This window comes from Lagopus muta, chromosome 10 (genome assembly GCF_023343835.1).
Source record: "Lagopus muta isolate bLagMut1 chromosome 10, bLagMut1 primary, whole genome shotgun sequence".
Taxonomy (NCBI): Eukaryota; Metazoa; Chordata; class Aves; order Galliformes; family Phasianidae; genus Lagopus; species Lagopus muta.
The window spans coordinates 17749165-17771912 of record NC_064442.1 but is presented as its reverse complement, the minus strand read 5'-3'; the positions used below and the strand labels follow the sequence as shown (position 1 = coordinate 17771912).

At 56.3% G+C, this 22748-nt stretch overlaps 4 protein-coding genes across 7 annotated transcripts; 3 read left to right on the top strand and 1 right to left on the bottom strand.

Moving 5' to 3' along the window:
• The first annotated feature begins 265 nt into the window (after window positions 1-265).
• LOC125698240 (zona pellucida sperm-binding protein 3) lies at window positions 266-3025 on the top strand. Of its 2 annotated transcripts, none has more exons than XM_048956306.1 (9): window positions 266-804; window positions 1030-1148; window positions 1225-1328; window positions 1499-1676; window positions 1761-1881; window positions 1975-2066; window positions 2325-2455; window positions 2527-2610; window positions 2690-3025. In XM_048956306.1, the coding sequence occupies exons 1-9, from the start codon at window positions 430-432 to the stop codon at window positions 2818-2820; spliced, it is 1335 nt and encodes a 444-aa protein (XP_048812263.1). In that variant the 5' UTR covers window positions 266-429; the 3' UTR covers window positions 2821-3025. The 2 variants fall into 2 exon arrangements, with proteins under 2 accessions (XP_048812263.1, XP_048812262.1); XM_048956305.1 differs by having other exon boundaries at window positions 267-804; window positions 2527-2616; window positions 2690-3023.
• Window positions 3026-3694: 669 nt separating this feature from the next.
• Window positions 3695-5574, top strand: COMMD4 (COMM domain containing 4). Of its 2 annotated transcripts, none has more exons than XM_048956451.1 (8): window positions 3695-3800; window positions 3896-3967; window positions 4063-4128; window positions 4271-4310; window positions 4409-4528; window positions 4770-4850; window positions 5029-5205; window positions 5297-5574. In XM_048956451.1, the coding sequence occupies exons 1-8, from the start codon at window positions 3798-3800 to the stop codon at window positions 5557-5559; spliced, it is 822 nt and encodes a 273-aa protein (XP_048812408.1). In that variant the 5' UTR covers window positions 3695-3797; the 3' UTR covers window positions 5560-5574. The 2 variants fall into 2 exon arrangements, with proteins under 2 accessions (XP_048812408.1, XP_048812409.1); XM_048956452.1 differs by having other exon boundaries at window positions 5313-5442.
• Window positions 5575-5695: 121 nt separating this feature from the next.
• Window positions 5696-9906, top strand: NEIL1 (nei like DNA glycosylase 1). The gene is made up of 9 exons (XM_048956450.1): window positions 5696-6228; window positions 6325-6444; window positions 6588-6651; window positions 7580-7679; window positions 7767-7894; window positions 8392-8419; window positions 8891-8952; window positions 9111-9324; window positions 9448-9906. The coding sequence occupies exons 1-9, from the start codon at window positions 5810-5812 to the stop codon at window positions 9465-9467; spliced, it is 1155 nt and encodes a 384-aa protein (XP_048812407.1). The 5' UTR covers window positions 5696-5809; the 3' UTR covers window positions 9468-9906.
• Window positions 9907-10030: 124 nt separating this feature from the next.
• Window positions 10031-22570, bottom strand: MAN2C1 (mannosidase alpha class 2C member 1). 2 transcript variants are annotated; one of them, XM_048956449.1, is made up of 26 exons: window positions 22464-22570; window positions 22127-22252; window positions 20633-20756; window positions 19888-19958; window positions 19481-19658; window positions 18836-19025; window positions 18265-18371; window positions 17868-17978; window positions 17596-17688; window positions 17128-17244; window positions 16534-16629; window positions 16114-16259; window positions 15521-15644; window positions 14889-15010; window positions 14332-14417; window positions 13673-13843; window positions 13329-13411; window positions 13079-13173; window positions 12851-12955; window positions 12481-12637; window positions 12052-12195; window positions 11857-11966; window positions 11223-11302; window positions 10941-11086; window positions 10592-10718; window positions 10031-10516 (listed from the first exon to the last, which is right to left on the bottom strand). In XM_048956449.1, exons 1-26 carry the CDS (start codon window positions 22547-22549, stop codon window positions 10455-10457), a joined length of 3057 nt encoding a protein of 1018 aa, XP_048812406.1. In that variant the 5' UTR covers window positions 22550-22570; the 3' UTR covers window positions 10031-10454. The 2 variants fall into 2 exon arrangements, with proteins under 2 accessions (XP_048812406.1, XP_048812405.1); XM_048956448.1 differs by having other exon boundaries at window positions 10592-10695.
• Between the last annotated feature and the right edge of the window lie 178 nt (window positions 22571-22748).

The window sequence follows — 22748 nt, the reverse complement described above, 5'->3', positions numbered from 1 at the left end:
GCTGGCTGAGCACGGCTGCACTCGTGCCGTTGGTGAGAAGTGGAATGTGTAAAGTCCCTACTTGGGATGCTATGGAGGGGCCACAGGGCAGCAGCAGCATCTGGAATAGCTCCGGGCAGGGCTGGGGGTGGTGGAAAGCCCCCACCTCTGACCCCCCCCACAGCATCACCTCCCCAGGAGCCTTGAAAAGCCCCTTATCGCCAGGCAAAAACCTAAACAAGCCGCTCCGTCCCCGTCTCCCCGTCTCCGGCTTCTGCTGAGTTTTCTAAACAATTCCCCCAAAGAGGCTGACGAGGATGTTTTCTCTCGCCTTGGGCAGCCTAGGATGGGGGGCACAGCACCCCGGAAACGACTCTGCCTCCCCATCCCCACGTGCAGACAGCACAGGGGACGAGGGATATAAAGCACCGCGGAGCCGCCTTAGCTCCCATGCTGGGCGAGCTGGCAGTAGGCAGGATGCGAGGCGGCTGCGTGGTGCTGGGGCTCCTGTGCTGCTTGGTGGCCGGGGTGGGCTCCTACACACCCTGGGACCTCTCCTGGACAGCACGAGGGGATCCCTCTGCCTGGTCCTGGGGGACCGAGGCGCACTCACGGGCCGTGGCCGGCTCGCACCCGGTGGCCGTGCAGTGCCAAGAGGCGCAGCTGGTGGTGACGGTGCACAGGGACCTCTTCGGCACCGGGCGTCTCATCAACGCTGCCGACCTGACTCTGGGCCCAGCTGCCTGCAAGCACTCCTCGCTCAACGCCGCACACAACACCGTTACCTTCGCCGCTGGCCTCCACGAGTGTGGCAGCGTCGTGCAGGTGAGATCTCGCGCCCCAGGCGGGTGGTTTCCTCCCAGACAGGAGGGTTTGTTTTCTTCCAACCAGAGCTGCTTTGTGCTTACAGCTGCAGACCCTGTGTTTCACCCTTTTATTTATTTAATTTTTTTTTGCATTTCCCAATAGAAAGAGACAGCTCTGGGCAGATGGGGGGAGGGGGGAGGTCTCAGTGCCTCGTTGCCAACTTTGTGCACTTTCTCTGCCCAGGTGACGCCAGATGCCCTCATCTACCGCACGCTCATCAACTACGACCCCAGCCCTGCCAGCAACCCTGTCATCATCCGCACCAACCCTGCTGTCATCCCCATCGAGTGCCACTACCCCAGGTAAGGGCCCTGCACCCTCACTGTCCCCCCACGTCTCCCCAGTGCCCAGCTGAGTGCTGACACTGTCGCTTGCCAGGAGGGAGAACGTGAGCAGCAATGCCATCCGGCCCACCTGGTCCCCCTTCAACTCTGCGCTGTCAGCTGAGGAGAGGCTGGTGTTCTCCCTGCGCCTCATGAGCGGTATGTGGGATGGCACCCTGTACACCAGCAGGGTTGTGCCATGTGGTGCAGCTCCCAGTCACCCAACTGGGGGCACCCAGCTGTCCCAAAGCCATCAGCCACACTGCTCCCTCGCTGTCACCTCTGCCGTCCCCTCTCTCACCCCCTTGTGTCACCTCCCTGCCCTGCAGATGACTGGAGCACAGAGAGACCCTTCACCGGCTTCCAGCTGGGCGACATCCTCAACATCCAGGCTGAGGTCAGCACTGAGAGCCACGTGCCCCTGCGGCTCTTTGTGGACAGCTGCGTGGCTGCCCTGAGCCCCGACGGTGACTCCTCACCCCACTACGCCATCATTGACTTCAACGGGTGAGCCTGGGGGGGTCACTGCATCACCACACTCAGGGGGTTCAGCGGGATGCTGACCCACCCCCCCATCTGCCCCACGTTCAGGTGCTTAGTGGATGGGAGGGTGGATGACACCAGCTCTGCCTTCATCACACCCCGGCCGCGGGAGGATGTGCTGCGGTTCAGGATCGATGTCTTCAGGTTTGCGGGGGACACCAGGAACCTGGTAAGGCTGTATGCTGTGTCCATTCACAACACCTGCCCTGAGCCAGGCTGTCCCCAGGGAGAGGTGCCCAGCCCTTCCCCTGCCTTCCCACAGATCTACATCACCTGCCACCTGAAGGTGACCCCAGCAGACCAAGGCCCAGACCCCCAGAACAAGGCTTGCTCTTTCAATAAGGCCAGAAACACGTGAGTAGCTGCAGCATAAATCAGGCTGTTTTATGAACTCCAACTCAGGGGCTGGCACCCAAGCCTCAGATACAGGACACAGACCCTCTTTGTGGGTTTGGAGGGTGGTGGAAGAGGAGCTACCTGATACTGGGACACCACCTCACGCTCCCCCAGTGTGTGTTTGCCAATGTTCTTGGTGTCCTTTGGGCAGAGAAGGGAGGGGGGAGTTGCCAGGGGTCCCTACTCACCGTTAACAGTCCTGCTGTCCTGCTCCAGCTGGGTGCCAGTGGAAGGCAGCCGGGATGTCTGCAGCTGCTGTGAGACGGGCAACTGTGAGCTGCCTGCTCTCTCCCGGAGGCTCAACCCCATGGAGCGATGGCACGGCCGCCGCTTCCGCCGTGATGCCGGTAAGGTCCCTCCTTAGGGCTGGGGAGACCCAGGAAAGGGGGTACACAGCTCATGGTTCCATCCTTCCCAGGGAAAGAGGTTGCAGCTGATGTGGTCATTGGCCCCGTGCTGCTTTTGGCGGACCCGGGAGCCGTGGGACAGCTGCAGGAGGATGGTGATGGTGAGTCCCTGTGGTTGCGCCCTTGTGGTGCGGCTGCAGTGCCCTGCTCTGACGGCCGGGTTTGGGTTTGCAGGTGAAGCGGTGACGGTGCCCAGCGTGGAGACGGGGCTGGTGTGCGTGGCTGTGGCTGTAGCGCTGGCTGCCGTTGGGGTGGCTGTGGGTATTGCACGTAAGGGCTGCACCCGAACCTCAGCTGCGGCATGAGTGCAGGGCGAGCCGTGAATAAAGCCTGGAAAAGAGAAACTGTGTCGTGCTGTCCCTTTGTGCCGTTGTGGCTCTGGGGTAGCAGAGTCCCCAGCTCCTCGACCACCTCCACCACTTGGGTTCAGGGTTGGGGGTTACACTGCAATTGGGCTAGAGCACTGCCAGCAGTGGGATGCCCCAGGAGGTCTTCAGGTGCCCCTGGTGGCTCTCCTAGCTACTATTGGGGTCAGTGGTTGGGTGGCCATAGAGGTGTCCCCAGCCTCTGGTCACCACGTGTTAGGGGGACAACGGCTGCACAGAGGATCCGTCTCCATGCCCTGCTCAGGCTCTAGGGGTCGCAAACCAGCCGGGTGGGCGGAGGGATCTGCTATACAGGCTGGGGTCCCGGCTGGGACCCCCGTGCCCCCAGACTGCTGCGAGGGCCGGAAGTTCAAGAGCTCCGCTCCCGCCCGTGCCCCTTCAGCTCCGAGCGGCTTCGTTCCCCCCTCAACCCGAGCTGCTGCCCTCGCTCTTCACACGCTGTGCATCTATGTCAGTTCCCACTGACACGGCGATCGAATGAGGGCCCTGGCACGCAGCTGCTGGAGCTGCGGTTGGGAGAAGCTGAACGAGCCGAGCATCCATCGGCTGCAGCTGAAAATAAAGGCGGATAAGCACGGAGGGGCACAAGCACGAAATAAAGACAGAGGAACCAAATGCAGCCCCGAGAGTCGAAACCGCGGTGCGCTGAAGCCCCGAGGCGGCTCCGCCCGGCGGGCGCGGGAACAGCGCGGACCTGAGTGAGGACTGCAGAGTAAAGCACAAACGCGGCGGGGCTTTCGGTGGGCGGGGCTTTTTCTGCTGGGCGGGGCTTTTTTCTGCTGGGCGGGGCTTTCGGTGGGCGGGGCTTTCGGTGGGCGGGGCCGGGAGCCCTGCAGGGTCCCGGTATCGGTTCCGGGTCGCGGAGGCGGAGCCTGCGGGAATCGAGCGGTAGCGCCATGGTGGGAGCGGGCCCGGCGGCGGAGTGGGGGAGCCCTGGGGGCTGTGGGGGCTGCGCGGGGCTTCGCCGGGCTCTGAGCGCTCCTTTCCTCCGCAGCGGTTCCGGTTCTGCGGGGACCTGGACTGCCCCGACTGGGTGCTGGCCGAGATCAGCGTGCTGGCCCGAATCGTTAAGTGATTTCCCTACCAAACCCCGTCCGTCCCGGCGCCGGGCTCCGCTTTCGGCAGAGCCGGGCGCGGTGCTGAGCCTGCTTCTTCCTGCAGTCCTCGGTGAAGCTGAAGCTAATCTGTGCCCAGGTGCTGCGGGAGCTGCTGGGAGAGGCCATCGATGTGAGTGTTCCCACTGGGAACCATGCAAGCTCCCAAACCCCTGCTTTGGTTATAGTATTGCAGTGCTATGCAGCGCTGTAGTACCAATGGAAAGAGGTGTGTTACTGTGTAATTAATTAGTACCTGTGCTTCTGTCACGCAGTATGAGAAGATCTTGAAGCTGACGTCGGACGCCAAGCTCGGTGAGCCCCATTGCCCTCCTGCTGCTGGGAGCCTTGCAGGAGGCAGCCACCCCCCAGGGGTCTGTCTGTCGCTGAGCTGAGCCCCCTCCTCCCCGCAGAGTCAGGTGATGTGAAGGCTGCAATTGCTGTGCTCGACTTCATCCTGTCCAATGCAGCCAAGCACAATGTGGATGGTGAATCCCTGTCCAGCGAGCTGCAGCAGCTGGGACTGCCCAAAGGTGGGGCGTGGGATGGGGGCACGGGGCCCTGCAGTCACACATCTGCAGCAGGTGCCGCCTCGTTGTGCCCAGTCCTACAGTGAGCAGTGCACAATGCTGGCTGTCCTCTCATGTCCACACTGTCTGACTCCTGGCTTTCTGAGCCCTGCCCTGTTCCCTCCCTGCTGGGGTTTGGCTGCCCCAGGGCTGGGGCTAGCAGCAGTAGGCTCTCATTGTTTCTCCCATCTTCCTTCTCGGGCAGAACACGCCACAGGGTTGTGCCGCTCCTACGAGGAGAAGCAGAGCTCTCTGCAGGACAGCCTCAGGGCTGGCAGCCTCCGATGTGAGTGTCCCACTCATACTGCTGGTGTGCGACCCTTAGGGGCAAGGCAGAGGGGGGGAGGAGGGAGAGTCTCTTCCTTGGTGACGTCCCATCCAAGGGTGACACATTTGCTCTGTGCTGCCCTGGCTGAGCTGAGCCATGAGACCAAGTTGGGCACTGACACAGCCCTGCACTGCAGTGAGCCGCCTGGATGGTGTGTCGTGGCGGGTGGACTATGCACTGAGCTCCAGCGAGCTGCAGGAGGTGGGCGAACCTCTGGTGCAGCTGCTGCTGCGTGTGCGGCATCGGGAGCACGGGGAGCCTGAGGCCGTGCCCATGGCTGTGTCGGCGGAGAAATTCCGCGTGCTGCTGGCAGGTGAGAATGGGTGGAGTTGGGGCTGAGGGAGCGAGCCCCATCCTTTCTCTCAGGGCTCTCCAAGCCCTCAGAGCAACACTCCATGCCACAGCTTCTCCACCCTGCAGAGCTGAAGCAGGCCCAGGCGCTGATGAAGACCCTCCTGTGAGGACGCGGCCCGGCGGTGGTGTCACAAATACAGTGCGTGTGTTCTGTCCTCATAATAAAGTGCGGGAGCGAAGCCCGAGCTCTGTCAGCCTCTTCCTGTCCCCGGGGCATTCGGGCCTTGCAGGCCCAGCGCGGTCGTTGCCATGGCGACGCGAGTGCGGTCCTTCCCGGCATGCCCCGGGGCGAAGGCGGGCCCAATGGGAATAGGAGCGGGGCGTATCGCCATGCGATGGGACGGCCAATGGGTGGTTGGCAGGGCGTTCCCAAGCGACGTAACGGCCAATGGGAGACGAGGGGGTGTGTCCCACGCGTTAGAACACACCGATGGGAAGCGGGCGGGGCTTGGCCAGGCAATTGCGCAGCCAATGAGAGGCGAGCGGGGCGTGTCGCCAGGTAACGGGGCCGGCCGTGGCGCGGAGCGGTCTCGGTGTGCCGGCGGCGCGGAGGTTCCGTCGCCATGCCGGAATGCCCGGAGCTGCACCTGGCCGGCCGCTACATCAACGAGGCGTGCGGCGGGTTGGTGTTCGAGGGCGGCGTGCAGCGCTCGGCTGTGGGCCGCGGCCCGGAGGTGCCGTTCAGCAGCGAGGCCTACAGGGTGACGGCCGTCTCCCGCGGCAAGGAGCTGCGGCTGACGCTGGAGCCGCTGGGCCCCGGCCCTTCGCAGGCCTTGGTGTTCCGCTTCGGCATGTCGGGTTCGTTCCGGCTGTGCGAGGCCTCCAGCCCGCCCCGCCACGCGCATCTGCGTTTTTTCACCCGTGAGAGCCCCCCCCGCTCCCTCTGCTTCGTGGATCCCCGGCGCTTCGGCACCTGGCGGCTGGGAGAGGAGTGGCAGCCCGACCGCGGGCCCTGCGTCCTGCTGGAGTACGCGGCCTTCAGGTGGGTGCCCGGCCTCCTGTCGCGGTGATGGGGACGGGAAAGAGGCTGGGCGGCGGGGGGGACGCGGCGCCGTGCGTGCCTCGTGCTGTGCTACAGGGAGAACGTGCTGACCAACCTGGAGGATAAAGCTTTCGACAAGCCCATCTGCGAGGCGCTGTTAAACCAGAAGTATTTCAATGGGATCGGCAATTACCTCCGTGCTGAGATCCTGTACAGGTGAGCTGCCGCGTCCCTGAGAGCACGGCGCTGCTTGCTGCTGTCCCCGCAGCCACACCATAGCAGAGTCCAGCCTCTTCCAATGCAATATGTGAGCACCTCAGGCTGCGTTGGGCTTGAGTGTAATAGCTGGACTCTCTCAGGGCGAAGATCCCTCCTTTTGAAAAGGCCCGGACTGTGCTGGAAGCCCTGAAGCATCAGGAGCAGGTGAGGAGGAAAAGGTGGAGGATGCGTGGTGCTTTCCAGGCTGCTGTGCTTGGGCTTGGGGGCCCCTGCCCTTCCGTGCCATTATGGATTTGGATTTGAGCTCAGCAGTGGTGGCCCAGGGTTTGGGACAGTTTCAGTTCACATTGAGTACCTCACTGTGATGGGGCTGCAAACTGTCACCAGGTCCTCGCAGGGTTCACAGAGCTCCTTGCCTCTGTCCCTGCTGCTGTCAGGAGGTGTTTACTGCTCTGGACAGGTTTTGAAGTGTAATTCATTGAACCCTTCCTGCTGCCATCGTCCAGCAGCCACACTCAGGTTTCCCAGCTAACAGCAGGCATTTTCCCTTTGTAACTTGCTGGCTGGGGTCTCCCTCATCAAGCTTGTTGTTGTCCTTGCCATAAACACCCGTGTCAGAGCATGTCTGCTCCTCCAGTGGAGCAGCAAGTGAGCACAGCCGTTCCATAACAGCACATGTGTGGCATGCAATTGCACGTGGCCATGCCAACAAGCTGTGACAGCTCCTCAGGCATGTGCCTTCAGGTCAAGATGGTAAAGAGGAAGTGGCAAGGAAAGCAAATATAATGCAAGCTTGAAACCTCTGGGGAAAGCTGCAGCTGAACCTGTGGCTGGCTTGCTGTCCGTGTACTCTAATCCTGAAGCCCCAGGGGAAAGTGTGTGCTTGTTTTCAAGAAGTTTTAAAAACAACAAAGCACAACCTGAGGCTTCTTTTTAGCAAACTGCTCGTGCTCCTGTATGCTGCCCCTTTTTCGTGTCCCTGTAGCTGTGCTAGTAGTACACAATGCACAGCCTACAGCGTGGCCTGCAGATTGGCTTGTGCCCTGGCAAGAGGCTGAGGGGGGATACAGGATTTGGATGATATGGGGATGAAAAGATCCGAGTGGGGTAGCTGGCAGGTTCTCTTCTCCAGAATTCTTCCCTGACATTGAGTAAGAAGCTGAAGCTGAAGAGAGATAACCCGGATCTCCTGGAGCTGTGCCACACGGTGCCCATGGAGGTTGTGGCAGCAGGTGAGGCTACAGGGCAGGGAGCTGAGGAATAAGGCTCTGGCTGGAGAGCGCTTTCTCTCCATTTCCTTTCCCTTTCTTCCTTCCTAGATAAAAATCTCTTTGACCCTTCTTCTGACTCGGATAACTATGCTGCCTTCAAGAACTGGCTGCAGTGTTACTTAGTGCCTGGCATGAGCTCCCTGCGGGACCGCAACAACAGGACCATATGGTTCCAGGTAGGAGTCTGGGGTCTCTGCTTGGGGCTGGGTACCCCTGTTGCTCCTCCCAGGGAGGAGCCTTTCTCTTGTGCATTGCTTCCCTGAGATCACCGAGCTGTGTCACTGGGCATTTCCCTTTCCCAGAGCCTGCTGTGACCTCCGGACCTGTAGGTGGTAGTGACAGGGACACAGATGCTGAGGGACAGAGGGCAGCCTGAGCAGAGGGGGCTGGGTGTTACCAAATGGCTTGGCAGCACTCTTCCTCCTTCCTGGGTGAGGTGCAGTGATGGGGCCTCGTAGAAGGAGCAGGGAGTCTCAGAGACAGGCAGTGCACCAGGTTCCTCTGGGTTTGAGGGGAGATGTGTCTGTTTGCCTATTCCTGTCTTGGCTGTGGGGTGCAGAAGGGTCTCATTGCTCCTGCTGGAAGCTGCTACAGGGTGTTTTTATGGGATGCTTGCTGGCAATCCCTGCAGTATGATGTTATCCCAGTCACTGCTCTGTCACCTTCCTTGCAGGGAGAGCCTGGCCCCATGGCTCCCAAAGGTGAGTGTCCTCCCTCCTCCCCACAAGACCCGCTCTTGCTCCAAGAGGGCTGGAGCACGGGGAGGAACCAGTCTGCTCACAGCCAGAGGAGCACAGTCCTACTTTGAAGGCGAGTGCAGCAGTCCCTGGTTTGCTGACAGCTGGGTGGCACTAGGGGATGGAGCTTGCTGTGCCCGTGGCTTCCTAGCAGCACACCAGCCTGCCTGTGCACAGCTTCTGCACCTGCAGGGTGATTTTCCAGGGCAGCTACATCCCCTTCCTTGCCTGCCAGGCTCGGAGCAGGAGGGCCAAACTCTGAGGCTGGATGTGAACAGAAGCCTGGTGGTTCACTGTGATTTGGGAAAGGAACAAATCTGTCGGGAGGGGAGGGGAACCACCTTGAATCCTTCCTACACCTGAGTTCCCATTCACTGCTCAGGATGGTGTCCCTTGTCCCTCCCACCCCCCTAACCTGAGCATGTCCTCTCACAGGTCAGAAGTCCCGCAAGAAGCACGCACACCTGAAGGCAGATCCTGAAGCTCCAACCCCCACGGTACGAAGTTTTGTGGCTGGTGAGACTGCTGCTGGGGCTACAGGCTGGTTCCTTTGCCCTCTCAGGCTGCTCCCACGGTCACCAAGCGATGCATGAATCTTCACGTTCCCCTCTCATGTGCATGCTTCTGCTGCTAAGCCCTGGCTCTGTCCACTCAGGTCACAACACGTGCCTCCAAACGGCGTTCTGGGGGTGCAGAGAAGCCCCCGGAGCCAGCTGTGAAGGAGGAGGAAGAGAAGGCAGTGCCTGATGGGTCAAGGAAGGGACGTGCCCGTGGGAGGAAGAAAGTGGCTGCTGCTCCAACTTTACCTGAGCCAGACGTTCCTCCAGTCAGAGCAAAAAGAAACCGGACTTCAGCACGCAGGGGCAGAGGTGAGGCTGGTGGTCCCTGTGACTTTTGGACCAAGGAGGTGACAAAGGGCAGAAGAGTAATCAGGGTTCTGCAGAGCAGAGCCAGGCACCCCCTCACCTTCTGCCTTCTTGTTTCTCTTCCAGGTGCAGCTGCTGTAGTGTGAGTAGAGCACACTGCCTTCACACACCTCAGCCTTTGGAAACGTGTGACTGCTTCTGCTGTGGAGACACACTGGCCTGGGCTGCCTGGTGTTGCTTTCAGGCATGCCTGCTTGTAGCACTCACTCTGTGCAGCACTACTGCTCTTGCAGCCTCAGGGATGGGGGCAGGCTGGTGCTCCTCCTCCTTCCTGTTCTTATATATTTTTTTACAACCTTGCTTGTCCCTTCTGAGTGGTTTTAGAATCAGTTCCTCAGAGGGACCACTGATTGTGCATCGTGTCAGATTCTGACCCCTTCCTATACCTTAAATCATATTCCTTCTTCCTTTTTTTAATTGCTGCCTGGATCACGGAGAAAGCTGGTTTTAGATGATTAATAAAAGTATTTTGTGTAAAAATTGGTGTGCCTGCCTTCTTGTGCTAAGGCTAACCCCACCATGCCCAGCCTCTTTCCCAGGTGGGCTGGAGAAAACCCCACCTCCAAAAGTAAAGGTAAGCACTGCCCCCTTAGTTTCAGGGGTAAGAAATATCCCACTGAGGAGGAAGGACACTGAGAGCAGCAGCAGCTACAACAGAGTGTTCTCATGTAATTTTGTCTTATTTGTGCCCACTTCTGCCAGAGCAGTGCAGGAGACAGGAGAAGGAAGGGAAGAGAGGGGGCTGACTGCACACTGCTCTCTGATGGCTGGTTGGGGGTCTAGGGTAGATTTTGCTCTTCCCTGGAGCTGCTCAATATTGCACACTTCTTGGGAAATATTCTCACTGGAATCTGGTCAGCAGAAATGCTTGGTCCTTCTTCCTCTCTGGCCCAGCAAGAGGGCACTGGTGGCCAGGCTCAGTTCCAAGAGATGACAATGCACTTCCAGGTTACCTGGATGTGCCGTGGGGGAGATTCGGGCTGTGATTTGAGCTCCCAGTGTTGGTCCAGGTCAGCATCACTGCTTCAAAACCAAGAGGATGGAGAGCACTTGGAATGGTGTGAAGGAAAGCTTCATACCCTGCTGCTCCAGTGGCAGGTGGCCCTTGGCTGCTGGCCTCTCCAGGAGGTCACATCTGGGGGGAGAAAACAGCTGGTGAAGCTGAAGTGACTGACCTGAGCTACTGCCCAGCCAACCTGTGCACACTTACAGCATTGCCTCTTTAATGGGGAGGGAGGTCTGGAGCCAAGTGACAACTGTGCTGCCGTGTGCCTCGTACAGCCGGACCACCACAGCTTCAGGTCTGTCCTCAGCCTTTGCAGACACAACACAGAAACCTGAGTTCACACAGAGGAGATGGGAACATCCTAACCTACATCTTCATACCTCAACCAGACCAAAATGAGCTCAACTGAGCTGCTCTGCCATGCAGAACAGAACTCCATAGCCACTCAGCCCATCCTGCCTGTCACCCAGTGCTGGGGAGAAAGCAGACCACACTGAACAAGCACCTTCAAAACTGCCCCCTCTACCTCCCTGCTTCTTCCTGGGGGACTTGCCTGCTTGACAGTCTCCAAAACAACTGCAGGTGAGCTCAGAGAAAAAGCACTCCAGGCTGGACACGGTGCATAGCTGGCTGGGACTGCATGGAGGGGGAAATTCAAGTTGTAGGCACACTGGATCACACCAGCATCCTGGAAGGAGCCTGCAAAACACGAACCTCCAATCAGTCTTTATACACTGACAGCCAGAGATGGAGGCACCCTGTGCCTACCCGAGGCTCGCTGGAGCATCCTCTACTCTGGGTGCCCTCACAGTGTCCAACTCTGCTCATTACTCACCTTGATGAGGCATCACAGCATAGGTGAACTGGTGGTGGGCAATATCTGCAGTGGCATCAGGAGACTTTGGTGCTCTCAGCCTAAGGAAAGAGATGGGACACTCCACAGGACCTTCTGCCACCCAACCAGAGCACTGGCAGGGCAACTGCCTCCCCCAGCTACTTTGGGTCTGGGTCCTGAGGCGGATTCTGGGACTCCAGACACGGTCCCAGAAGCTAAAATCAATCTCTGAAGGGTGGTTTCCTATGAAACTTTCAGCTGGTAAGATTCAAAATATCCATTTTCTCTTAGCTTCGCATGCATATGTAACAGTGACATTCCATTCCCTTCCTTAAGTCTCCCTTCCTGGGGTGTGTTTTGGCCAGCAACAGAAAAATTACTTGGTGCAAATGTGGCTCTGAGCTCAATGGCATTATTTATGAGCGTATGCCATCGGAATTACATTATCTTAGTCAATTTTAATTACATCAGCTAACAAGTTTTAGAAGACAGCCACCCACTTAGGCTAATCACAGACTATTTCCTTATTAACTATGATCATTCAGGACCAGACGCTGCCCTGACTTGAAACAGACACCTCAGAAAGCACCTCCAATGACTGCTGCAGCTCCACCCTCACCACAACCCCACTCACAATGAGAGGCTGAGGACGTTCCTGTGTGCTGATGCCCCATATTTACAGTCATTCAGCACTGCCACCCCGAAGCCGTGCTCAGAGAGATCCATCCACTTGTGAGCCCACACCTGCAGGAGACACCAAAGGACATATTCATCACACAAAGCCTGCAGGAAAGCAGTCAGCCCATCATGGGACCAGAGCTCCTCTCACCTCAAATCGGGCCCAGTCCCAGGATGTGTTCCAGTGGGTCGGCCGCTGCAGGTGCCCAAATTGGATTTCATAGGTAGCATTTGTGCTACGGACCTGCACGGGGAACTCCACCTTCAGGAACTTGTGAGATTCCTTCCAGTCAACCTAAATGCAATAGCAGAAAGGCATTGCCATGGGCTGACGGGCAGAAATTGCACTCATCCTTCCCTGACCAGGCTGGACCAGGTACAATACAACAGCCACTAAAGACTGCGAGCAGCAGAACTGACTGATTTCATCCACCTTCTCCCTCAAGAGACCTCATTCTGGGACTACCTTCACCTTTTGCAGAGGACAACAGGCAGTGGGGACCCCGAGAGCAGAAGATGGAGAATAAAACTCAGAGCTAGGGTTCAGCTCGCCAGGGAACACAGCAGCCACTAGTCTCACCTGGGTCTTGAAGCAGATGTATGGGCACATGGCATCCAGGATGATCTCCTGGGTTAGGGTGCTGCTTTCCCCCACCCGCAGAGAGAAGCTGGCGCTTCCCCGTAGGCCCCCTGCCAGGGTGATTTCCAGAGGCTTCAGCAGCGTTGTCACTGGCTTCCTGGAGACAGGGGTAAAGGCAGAGCTAGTCCCAGCCCAGCAGATCCAGGTTCCCAAGTCCCAGTGCAGCCTCACACAGCAGATGCTCGCTTCTACAGAGTGAACGCCCCAAGATGGGAGAGGTGCTGAGATTTGGTTACAGCTAAAACTGACAGGGAGGTGAGAACTTCCAAGCAAAGTCAAAACTGAAGTGCTGCAGGCAGTGCTGCTCTACCTGGTCTCCAAGTGATAATCCATCACGTCCCAGGCGTCCCAGTACAGGGGAACATCATCAAAGAGTGCAAACTGGTTGGCACGGCAGCCATCGGCGACTGACTCTCTGCAACAAGGCAGAACAGAGAAAAGCAGCTTAAGAAGAGGCAGTGGTGAAGGGCTCACAGTGAGGAGAAGGCCTGAGAGAGGTTATAGGATCCCAGATGCAGGAAGCAGGTGAGAGACTCACCTCTCAGAGTGCACCAGCTGAAGAGAGGTCAGGCGCCCCATGGCATCCAGGCAGACTGCAATCAGCCCATTCTTCATGGTAATGGAGCCATCCTCCTGGGAGAAAAGAACAAACAGATTGCACAGACTCATGCCTTCGGGAGGTGAGGGAGTGTGAAGTTCACAGCTGTAGAACTGGATCTCCTACGTTTCTCCCCAGTCAGCCTTTGAAGCAGATACCTCAATCTGAGGGCAAAGGCAGTGATGCTTACCTGCTTGATCACTGCCACAGGCTGAGGGGGCAGCAGCGATTCCCTCACTACAGCATAGCCCATGCTGGGAGCTGTCACCAGGGCTGGAAAGGAAAGAGGTTTTGTTTCAGCACCTTCCTCAGACCCATCCTTAAGTTACACCGTGTTGTCCTGGTGCTCTCATGTTCACCCCCTCCTCTTTATTCATCATTTGGGGGCAATCTGAAGTGGGATCAGCCCCAAGAAGCATTCTGACAAATCAGTAAACCCTTTCCAGGACAGGGAGAGGCAGAGTAATTCTTTGCAGGCTGTCCCTGCCACTGTAAGGAACCATGATGCACGCTCTGCTTCTGAGTTACACATACCTAAAGCCTCTGTTCCAGCTGGCTCAGTCCTGGAGATCACCTCTGTCCGTTCCCAGGGCAAAGTGTTCAGCACAAGAGTGCTCTCAGCACCCCCAGACCTGAGCTGCAGCAGTTCTCCACATAAGGACTGCACGGCCTCCTCCTGCAGGCGACTGCCAGCCCTGCGGATCTCTGAGCAAAAAGCAGCCCCAATTGGACCCAGGCAGGCAGTTTCTCACATCAGAGAACTTCTTTTGTGAAAAGCACCTACTCTCTAACTACTTCCAAGCTACAATTACTCATTATTGTTAGTATTAATTACCATTATCATAAGCAAAGCTTATGATTGTTCTTATTGACTTTATTACGAGATTACAGTGAGCCACGTCAGTTCAATTGGAAAATTGAGCTGTAATAAAATAAGCAATTGCAACTGCCTGTGGGCAGACAGGAGCAGTCCTCAGCTCCCACCTTTGCTAGTGCAGAGAAGTCAGTAACTCAGCACGTTTTGCTCATTCCTGGTTGAATTTGCCCAATTACTGACACATGCCTGACACACTGTGCTGCACAGGTCTTGTCCCACATTGCCAGGCAGTCTGAAATTGAAAGCTCTGCAACAGGCAGGACTCAAGGTGCTCCAATAGTAAGTAAGTGCCCTCCTGGCCCAACTCCCTGCTCACCTGCATAGTATTTTAGGGCATCCCTGACCACGAGCTGGATACAGCTGCCTGGTAACACGTCATGAAACTGGTTGAGCAGCAATAACCTGGAACAGAAGAGAAACCACACCAGGAAGCAGGGGAGAGCATTAGGTTTGTTCTAGCTTCCCAAGCCCTGTTTGCAAGATAGACAGACTTAGTAACTGCTCCCCATTAGAAAACAATGGGGAGTTTTTTTGCATAGCACACTTTAAATCCCCTTACATTAGGATAAGGGGTCATCTTTGCCTACCACAACCATGGGGATTGAGAGCTGACTCTTTTAATCTCTTGGGACTACCAGATATGTTATTGTACAAGTTCAGACCAGTCAAAACTGGCCAAAGATAAGTGTAGGCCGGAGATGAAATTTCCAGGCAGCACAGCAGTAAAAGTTTGGAGCTTCCAAAGGATTTAGAGTGAAGGTTTAAAGATTCCAACGAGAGAAGCAAGGCACTGAAACTCTTTCCCATTAAGTTCTCATCAGTTTATGGAAGAATTATTGTTTGCACAGCAGTCATGCTCATGCACTTCCTTACCTCCAGAGCTGCTGCAGCTGGCTAGCAGGATACTGGAACGTGCCACTCTGTGCCACAGCCAAGGTGCTCAGCACCTCCACATCATGCAGTATTCGCTCACACTCCCGATTCCCCTTCTTTATCTGGTGCCAATCAGGAAGAGAAGGAAGATTCTTAGAAAAGCTGTAGCCAGGAATGAATCTCTTACACCAGCAAAAGCACAGATCCAGTGCAGGAAGGTTGGTTACTTGTAGGTGTCATGAGCTGCCATTACTAGCTTTCTTTTTTGGCCACAGATCAACCTGGCTTTCAGCTCTATAACCTCCAGCACAGGCCTCTGCTTAACCCCCAGGCCAGACTCCACTCACTTTTCTCCTCTTCCAATTCTTCATCCCTCCTCTGCAATGATCAGGGCCCCGCTAAAGTGCAGGACATGGCAGTTATTGACCAAAGAGGGTCTGCTGTGTCTTGGCTCCCTTCTCACCCTGGAAGCAAGTCTAACTAAAGACTAACAGCAGATCTGCCTTTTGGAGTGCTGGCTCCCAGAGCTGAGGCACAAAGGGCGCCACCTGAGCAGTAGCAAAGAGAGCTGAAAACAGCCACTTTCCCTGAGGGTGAGGGATCCCACTGTCCCATCCCACACATGCAGTCACCTGGGCCTGGGTGGTGTATGTGCCGTTGTGCAGCTCGAGGAAGAGTTCTCCCACCCAGGTGCACAGCTGTGATGCCTCTTTCTCCAGGACAGAAAAAAAACGGTCAGGAGTGGAGATCTGAACCCTGTGGGAGAGAGGTACAAACAGCAATGAGCCAGGAGAGAAGTGCACGACACAGCTAGTGGGGTGCTCCCACCAGAAAGGCGTCAGTTCCAGAAATGAGGCTTCAAAAACCCCAACACACAACTGAAAGAGATGTGCAGGGGGACTCTTGGCTGCCCAGAGGTGCAGACCACTTACACTTGGAGAAAGGAGAGCACTAATTGGAGAATGGAAACAGCCAGCTCCAAAATCCTCCCATACTACAAACTGCAGGCAGGAGGCAGAGTGCCACGGTGCAAGCTAGCTGAGGAGCACCAGTTATTTGATACCTTGAACTGCTGCCTAATCATTTTTCCCCATGTCAAGCCCAGCAGCCCTTTGTCTAATCTGTATGTTGTGTACACAGCTGCTTCAGTAGAAGCAATGGGAGCCCATAGAGGCTGGGACAAGTGCTCTGTGTCTGTGCAAGGAGGCAGGAAAGGATCTTTCACCTTGGCAGCCCATCTGTATCACTCATCCTCTTCATCCTGTCCAGCATGTTTTGCGTGGGGCCACCTCCTCCATCTCCAAAGCCAAAAAGGACAGCGCTGTGGTTCACACGTCCTTTGTCCCTGTTGTTCTTCACTGTTTTCAGCATCTAGAAAAAATTTGGGACAGCTGCAGTCTGTTGGTACCCAGCCCCAGCTCTCCTTGCTCCACACAAGTCAGCCTTGCCCCTCTTCCCCTGCCCAAACCCCAAGAATCAGGCATGGACACATCACAGAAGCAGGCAACTAACTACCAGGTTAACTGAAGGCCTTCATTTGGTAATCCCACTCCCTTTTCTGACAGCACCCCCTCTTAGAAACCTCAGACCTTGCCCCATGAGGCTGGCATTGCACTTCACATGCAGGTTTGGCAAGCTCACTTACCTCCTCCACTCGCCCATGCATCCCATAGGAGTCACCAGGGGGGAAATGGGTCAGGACTCGGGATCCATCAATGCCTTCCCAAAAAAAGGTGTGATGCTGCAGACATGCCAGAGAAAAATACAGTGTCTCAAAGAGCCACAAAGCGCCCAAATGTTGAAACATAGACCATGATTCCCAGGAGTTCCCAAAAAACTCATGCCAGCACAGGCAAGTGATCAACTCATCCCTTGCTCAGTGTTTCCAGGCTCCCAAACTCATCTCCCAGACCAAAGTGCACGTGGAGAGTGCAGTTCAACCACATCAGCACAGAACTCAGGCACTAGAAGCCCGTGCTGCCTTGCAAGCCTTGTCAGGCACAAAACCCAGCACCCAAGTCTCCATGGAAGTGCAGAGGGGACAAGCATGTCAAAAACCTGGAGGATCCACACTAAGCCTTCCTTTTCTCTCCATGTCACAACTTAGAGTTTTTGGAAGAAAAGTCTCTCTCAGCTGAGCCAAGGACTGGTTTGAGCTGTGGAACAAATGGGTCCAGCCCTGCAGACAGACTCCAGGAACCCTATGTCCACCCCTGGGAAAAAGGGAAGCACGACTCACTGGGAAGGTGTTGACCAGGTTCCAGCTGAGCTTCTGCGTGAGGAACCGTTTGATCCCACAGCCACACATCAGCTGGGGCAGCTGGGCTGAGTACCCAAACGTGTCTGGCAGCCAGAACTGGAAGCAGAGGAAGAGAAACACAAGAGTCAAACTAGCCTGAGTTTGTCCAGGGTATCCTGGCTCTAAAGCCTTAATGCAGAGGGCAGACAAGATGTGCTAGATAAGGAGCAACTGCAGACACCTGCCAGACACCAGCAGATAATAAAATCAAGGCCTAGTCCTGTGCTAACTGGCAGGATACATGGGTGACTGGATATTCACTCATCACATCTTTACTTCCAAATATCAGGCCTATGTGAGGCACCTGAAAATTATATCTGGAAGGCAAATCGGAGAGAAATCTTGAAGGACAGCAAGAGGTGGAAGGAGACCATGTGCAAGGAAAGCATGCTGCAAAAGAGCAAGTACCTCTGAGCAGATCTGGCCAAACTGCTGCTGGAAGAACCGCTGGCCCTGAAGGAACTGCCGCACCATGGACTCTCCACTGGGCAGGTTTCCATCCTGGAAGCAGAGCACAAGAAGTCAGCATCCTCTCTTGCAACACGTGTGCCAAGCCAGGCATAGGAGAAGCTTCCAGCCCCCTCCCACTGCCACCCTGCCCACCGAGGACCTGAACACAGCTCGGCACTGCAGAGGAGAGACAAAAAGGTGCTGTGAGCCAGGCTCGCTGTGCTTCTCACCATTTCCACCCAGGTGCCTCCAACAGGGATGAACTGCCCCTTTGCCACGTAGTCCTGAATCTGGGCATAGAGTCCAGGGTACCAGCTCCGCACCCATTCGAATTGCTGTGCCTGTCAGAGCACAGAAGTCAGCCCCAGCTCCCACCACGTTGCTCCACACCAATGTTCCTGCTCTCTGGAACCACACAGGACCCTGGCCACCCCCGTCTCGTTTGGAGTCACACTGGAGAAGCAGCATGCCACAAGCAGAAGAGCTTCTCAGTGAGCTTGGCATCCATTCTTTGTGCTGCTCGGAGCAAACCATCCCACTTCCAATCCTCAGGGCTGCCGAGGGCTGCAGTGACCCCTGGGGTTTGCAGTGACCCCATCCCTCCAATTCAGGAGAGAGATGGCTCACCTGGGAGCAGGCAAAGGTGAGCTCTGGGTTGTGCTCCATCAGACGGATAACCGTGACCCAGCTGCGAGCACATTTCCGGATAGTCTCCTCATATGGCCACAGCCAGGCTGTAGAGACAGACACACGGCCCTACCATGGTTATTACTTGGCACAAGCACCACCCCTGGCTGCCTGGGTAAGGCAGACTCCCTTGGGAATGGGGTCGCACTTTCAAAGATCAACCAGAGAAAATGCAACAGCAAAATGCTATCCTTTGACTGACGTGCCTGACAGCACCACGGTCTGGGGCCTCTGCTGCCTCTCTGCTGAAACTGAAGTCCTCTCCAGGGACTGGAAATTGAGGGGTGATGTCCAAAAGGCAGAAAACAGTGCTCTGTAATCCATCTCCTATCAGCAGCCCCATCAGTGATCCAGACCACACAGCTAACCAGACGCACACCCCCCTGCCTCACCGCCCGCTCACTAGCACAGAAATCCCTTCTCCTTTCCCTCAGGGCTCGGCGCCTGCAGCCCAAGGGCAGCCAGCACTGCCATCCTGGCCAGTAGACAGGGAAAGCTGTACTGCTCTCACCGGAGTCAATGTGGCAGTGCCCCATGGCGTGGATGGTGTGCTGGCTCTCGCCGTTCCTCTGGCTGAAGATCGCTGCAGCCAGCTCACGGGCAGCAGGGAAGGTGGATGGGTCCTTCACATCACACACGTTGACAATCTGGTTGGCAGCATACAGGGCCTGGAAGCTCCTCTGGTTTTCCTCCCCGAGGAGCTAAGGGGTGAGAGGGAGGACAGCTTGTCTCTGAGCACTCTGGCCAGTATGGATACATCTGTCTCAGGCAGAACCTGCTACCTCCTTCCAACACCTGACTCTTGCCAGTGGTTTCAGGCAGACACCACGTCCCTGCTTCAAAGATAAAACCTTGCCTTTGTGTGTGTTTCCCTAAAGCCAAATTACACATACACTCAACACCAGAGGGCTCTGGCCTAACAGACTCCACTTTAGATCAGCAGGTAGATGCAACAAGCACCTGTGTTGTCTCCTCATTTGGATTTCTCATACTGCAGACAATGTCAGTCATGCCAAAGCAGCAGGAGCAAATACATATTCCTCTGGGGCCTCCTGGTGGGAGGAGACAGGTCTTGGGACATGGCAGAAGGGGATAAAACGTAGAAGTTGTAGGAGGCAGAAATGCTGAGAAAAAGAAAGAGAAGGAGCACACAGACCTGGGCCATGTCCAGAAGTATTTCCAGATCCACCAGCAGCTCGTAGACATCTCTGTTGAAGACCACCAACTCAGCCTTGCTCAAGGTGAACTTTCTGTCAGGGTCCGGAGGGGCTATCATGGAGCCCTTGCCAGCCCCAAAGAGCCCATTGCAGGCCAGCTCCACATACAGTGTCAGACTGCAGAGAGCAGAAGGAAACCATCAGGAAGCAGATGACAAGTGACCCCTGGGGTCAGATTACTCAGCTGGCAAAGCCCATTCCTACCCCCCAGCAGGACCAACCCAACTGAACTTCTGACAGACACACTGAGAACCCTGATGCAGGCTTGAGTATCGCACCCCAGCTTTGGTTATTTCACCACCAAGCTTCCCCAGCAGCACAGAGTTTGGCCAAGCTGCCCACTCACCTGTGGGGCTCTGTCTCCTTCAGGCTGCTTGTCAGCACGTAGCTGGTCTTCTCACCTTCCTTAGTCAAACCCTGAAGGGGAAGGCAGCACATTTAACCCACATTTGCACAAGAACACGACAGCAGGCTTTACAGAGCTGCTGGACAGACAGAACGCCACAAAGCCCTGCTGGATGGAGGGCTGTGGTCCCACGTGTCATAGCACAGTGCTTCCCAAAGGACTACTAGACTACCAGCAGGCCTGACTGTCAGGACTGAACTCTGGATACAGCCCACAGACCCTCTCTCTAACACAAAGCAAAGTAAGCAAACCACAAGTGTCACCCTTTCTCCTGCCCCACACGCCAGCCTCTTTGTGTGGAGCCAGGAGTTGGACTCAGTGATCCCCATGGGTCCTTTCCAATTCTGGATATTCTGTGATTTCATAACTGCCCCTCTCTGCACTGAAGCTTTTCACGTATTTAAAGACTTCTCAAGCAGCTTTGGTTTATTTGTTAAGGCTGAACCACAGCTATAAATACACTTCATGTTTTCTTTCATGACCACATTGTCTAGACCGCTAGTTATTCCTGGTTCTCTCCTTTTGGTCCATGGGTTATTTCTCCCCAACAACACAAGCAGACATTACTCCGAGGCACATAAAACTAACAGAAGGGGATTCCTACTGCTCCATTAGAGAGCTGAGGGAGATGACTGCTCTGAAGACAGCAGAATACCTGGCATACACCTGACCCACCCCTCCTTACCTGGACCGGCTGGGCATCTCGCCACACCATGCCTTCACCATCGCTCTCCCAGACAAAGTGCACCTCCTGTCCTGCCCATGCTGGGGGGATGCTCAGCTCCACCCTAAACCAGCAGGTCTCCCACCTGGAAAAGAACACACAGACACCTCACCCACTGCTGAGACCTTCCCAAAGAGAAACCTCGTGCATTCTGAACCTCTGTGGGCAAAAAGCAGCAGGGACGCCACGCAAGCGCAGTGTGCTCAGTGCAACAAAGCCATCTGTCTGCACAGACATGCTTTAACCAGCTCCCTGCGTGGCTGTCAGTGACCCAGCATCAGTTCAAGAAGGACACAACACGTGCACAGAACAGTCCTGTCTCATTTAAATGCACTGGGCCTCCCATTCCAGCAAGCTGTCTGCCCTTTAATCACACTAAACTTCTGGCTCATGGCACTGCTGTGGGTTAGAGGTGTAGCAGCCAGCCAAAAACCCAGCCAAGTGGGGTGAAGATCTCTGAGCAATCCATAAGGTAATGAAACCCGAGAGGACGTGCTTTGATATGAAATGATGGTGATACAGAGCTGGGAGGAGTGGCTGACACACCAGAACGCCGTGCTGCCATTCAGCAAGACCTGGACAGACTGCTGAGTTGGGCAGAGAGGAATGTGATGAGCCTCAGCAAGAGCAAGTGTATGGTCCTGCACCTCAGTAGGAACAGCTGCATGCACCTATATAAGTTAGGGACTGATCTGATGGAAAGGAGCCGTGAGGAAAAGGACTTATGGGTTCTGGTGGACAACAGGCTGGATCACGAGCCAGCAGTGTGTCTTTGTGGCCAAGAAGGCCGATGATATCCTGGGCTGTATCACCAAGAGAGCACCCAGCAGGTGGAGGGAGGTGATCCTGCCCTTTGCTCTGCCCTGGTGAGGGCACACAGCCAGTCTGGACTACCCAGTTAAATAGAAAGAAACAGGGAGATCTTCTTTGCGGGCCACAAAGATGACCAGGGCTTAGAGTGCTGCCTGTACAAGGAAAGGCTGAGAGAGCTGGGACTGTTCAGTCTGGAGAAGGCTGAGTGATGATCTCATAACTGTTAAAAATATCTAATGTATGGGAGTCAAGTGGACGGAGCAAGGTTCTTTTCAGTGGCGTGCAGCAATCAAACAGGGGTCAACAGGCAAAAACTGGAACACGGGAAGTTCCATACAAACAACAAGAACTTCTTTACGGTAAGGGTGACAGAGCACTGGAACGGGCTGCCCGGAGAGGAGGTGGAATCTCCTATGGGGATATTCAAGACCCACTTGAATGCCGGCCTGCTGTAGAGAACCTGCTTTAGCAGAGGGTTGGACTTGGTCTCCAGAAGCCCTTTCCTGGATGCACAGCCCTTACCACGAGTCTCAGCCCTGATGGCAGCAGGCGGGCACCTTCACCAAAGCACACAGCAGGGAGGGGCACACGGTGTCACGGCACAGCCCGCCAGCTCTGCAGGTGCTGACAGCCCGTACTCACGTGGGCCCAAAGGCGTCCCCCACTCTTGCCGGCCTGAACTCCTGCACGACGGCCTCGCTGTAGGGGATCCGCCGTGGGGTCTGGAAGCAGGAGAGCGAGGTGGGAGTGCAGCTGTCCCCATAGAGCCTGTGGGCAAACGTGGCCGGGATGTGGTGAGCTCAGGCAAGGGCCGCCACCCCACAACCAACTCCTCATGACACCGAAGGAATAACAGCCGCCCACCCGAGGCCGGGCCTCTACACACTGAACCACCTCGGCGCTTCCCTCGGAAGACACACCGAGGCGAGGCCTCTCCCGAGCCGGCAGCACCCGGAGGACGGGCCCTCCCGCGGCCCACCTGCCCCGCAGGTTGCAGTCGGTGAAGTAGGTGGCGGACACGAACTTCTCGACGCGCTCCAGCGCCGTACGCCGGTGCTTCAGCATGGCGGCGCCCACGCCGCTACTGCGCGTGCGTCTCCGTGCCGCCCGCCCTGCGGCGGCTGGATGCGTCGCGCATGCGCAGAACGCGGCGCAGCACTGAGGGGATGGAGCCGGGCTGGGGTGAGGCCTATAGGCCGCACTAAAGCCTGAGGCGAGGCCTACAGGCCGGGCTGGGGCCTGAGGCGAGGTTTACAGGCCGCAC

Excerpts from the sequence above, each read along its gene's own strand:
- COMMD4 (XM_048956451.1), top strand. Across the intron at positions 4,129-4,270 it reads TGCTGGGAGAGGCCATCGAT|TATGAGAAGATCTTGAAGCT; the intron begins GTGAGTGTTCCC and ends TCTGTCACGCAG. Across the intron at positions 4,311-4,408 it reads GACGTCGGACGCCAAGCTCG|AGTCAGGTGATGTGAAGGCT; the intron begins GTGAGCCCCATT and ends TCCTCCCCGCAG.
- NEIL1 (XM_048956450.1), top strand. The coding sequence starts at position 5,810 with ATGCCGGAATGCCCGGAGCTGCACCTGGCCGGCCGCTACATCAACGAG. Across the intron at positions 8,420-8,890 it reads TGGCCCCATGGCTCCCAAAG|GTCAGAAGTCCCGCAAGAAG; the intron begins GTGAGTGTCCTC and ends GTCCTCTCACAG. Across the intron at positions 8,953-9,110 it reads CTGAAGCTCCAACCCCCACG|GTCACAACACGTGCCTCCAA; the intron begins GTACGAAGTTTT and ends CTGTCCACTCAG.
- LOC125698240 (XM_048956305.1), top strand. The coding sequence starts at position 430 with ATGCTGGGCGAGCTGGCAGTAGGCAGGATGCGAGGCGGCTGCGTGGTG. Across the intron at positions 805-1,029 it reads AGTGTGGCAGCGTCGTGCAG|GTGACGCCAGATGCCCTCAT; the intron begins GTGAGATCTCGC and ends TTCTCTGCCCAG. Across the intron at positions 2,617-2,689 it reads GCTGCAGGAGGATGGTGATG|GTGAAGCGGTGACGGTGCCC; the intron begins GTGAGTCCCTGT and ends TTGGGTTTGCAG.
- MAN2C1 (XM_048956448.1), bottom strand. The coding sequence starts at position 22,549 with ATGCTGAAGCACCGGCGTACGGCGCTGGAGCGCGTCGAGAAGTTCGTG. Across the intron at positions 19,026-19,480 it reads TACTTCTGGACATGGCCCAG|CTCCTCGGGGAGGAAAACCA; the intron begins GTCTGTGTGCTC and ends CTCACCCCTTAG. Across the intron at positions 17,689-17,867 it reads GAGGCACCTGGGTGGAAATG|GATGGAAACCTGCCCAGTGG; the intron begins GTGAGAAGCACA and ends CTCTGCTTCCAG.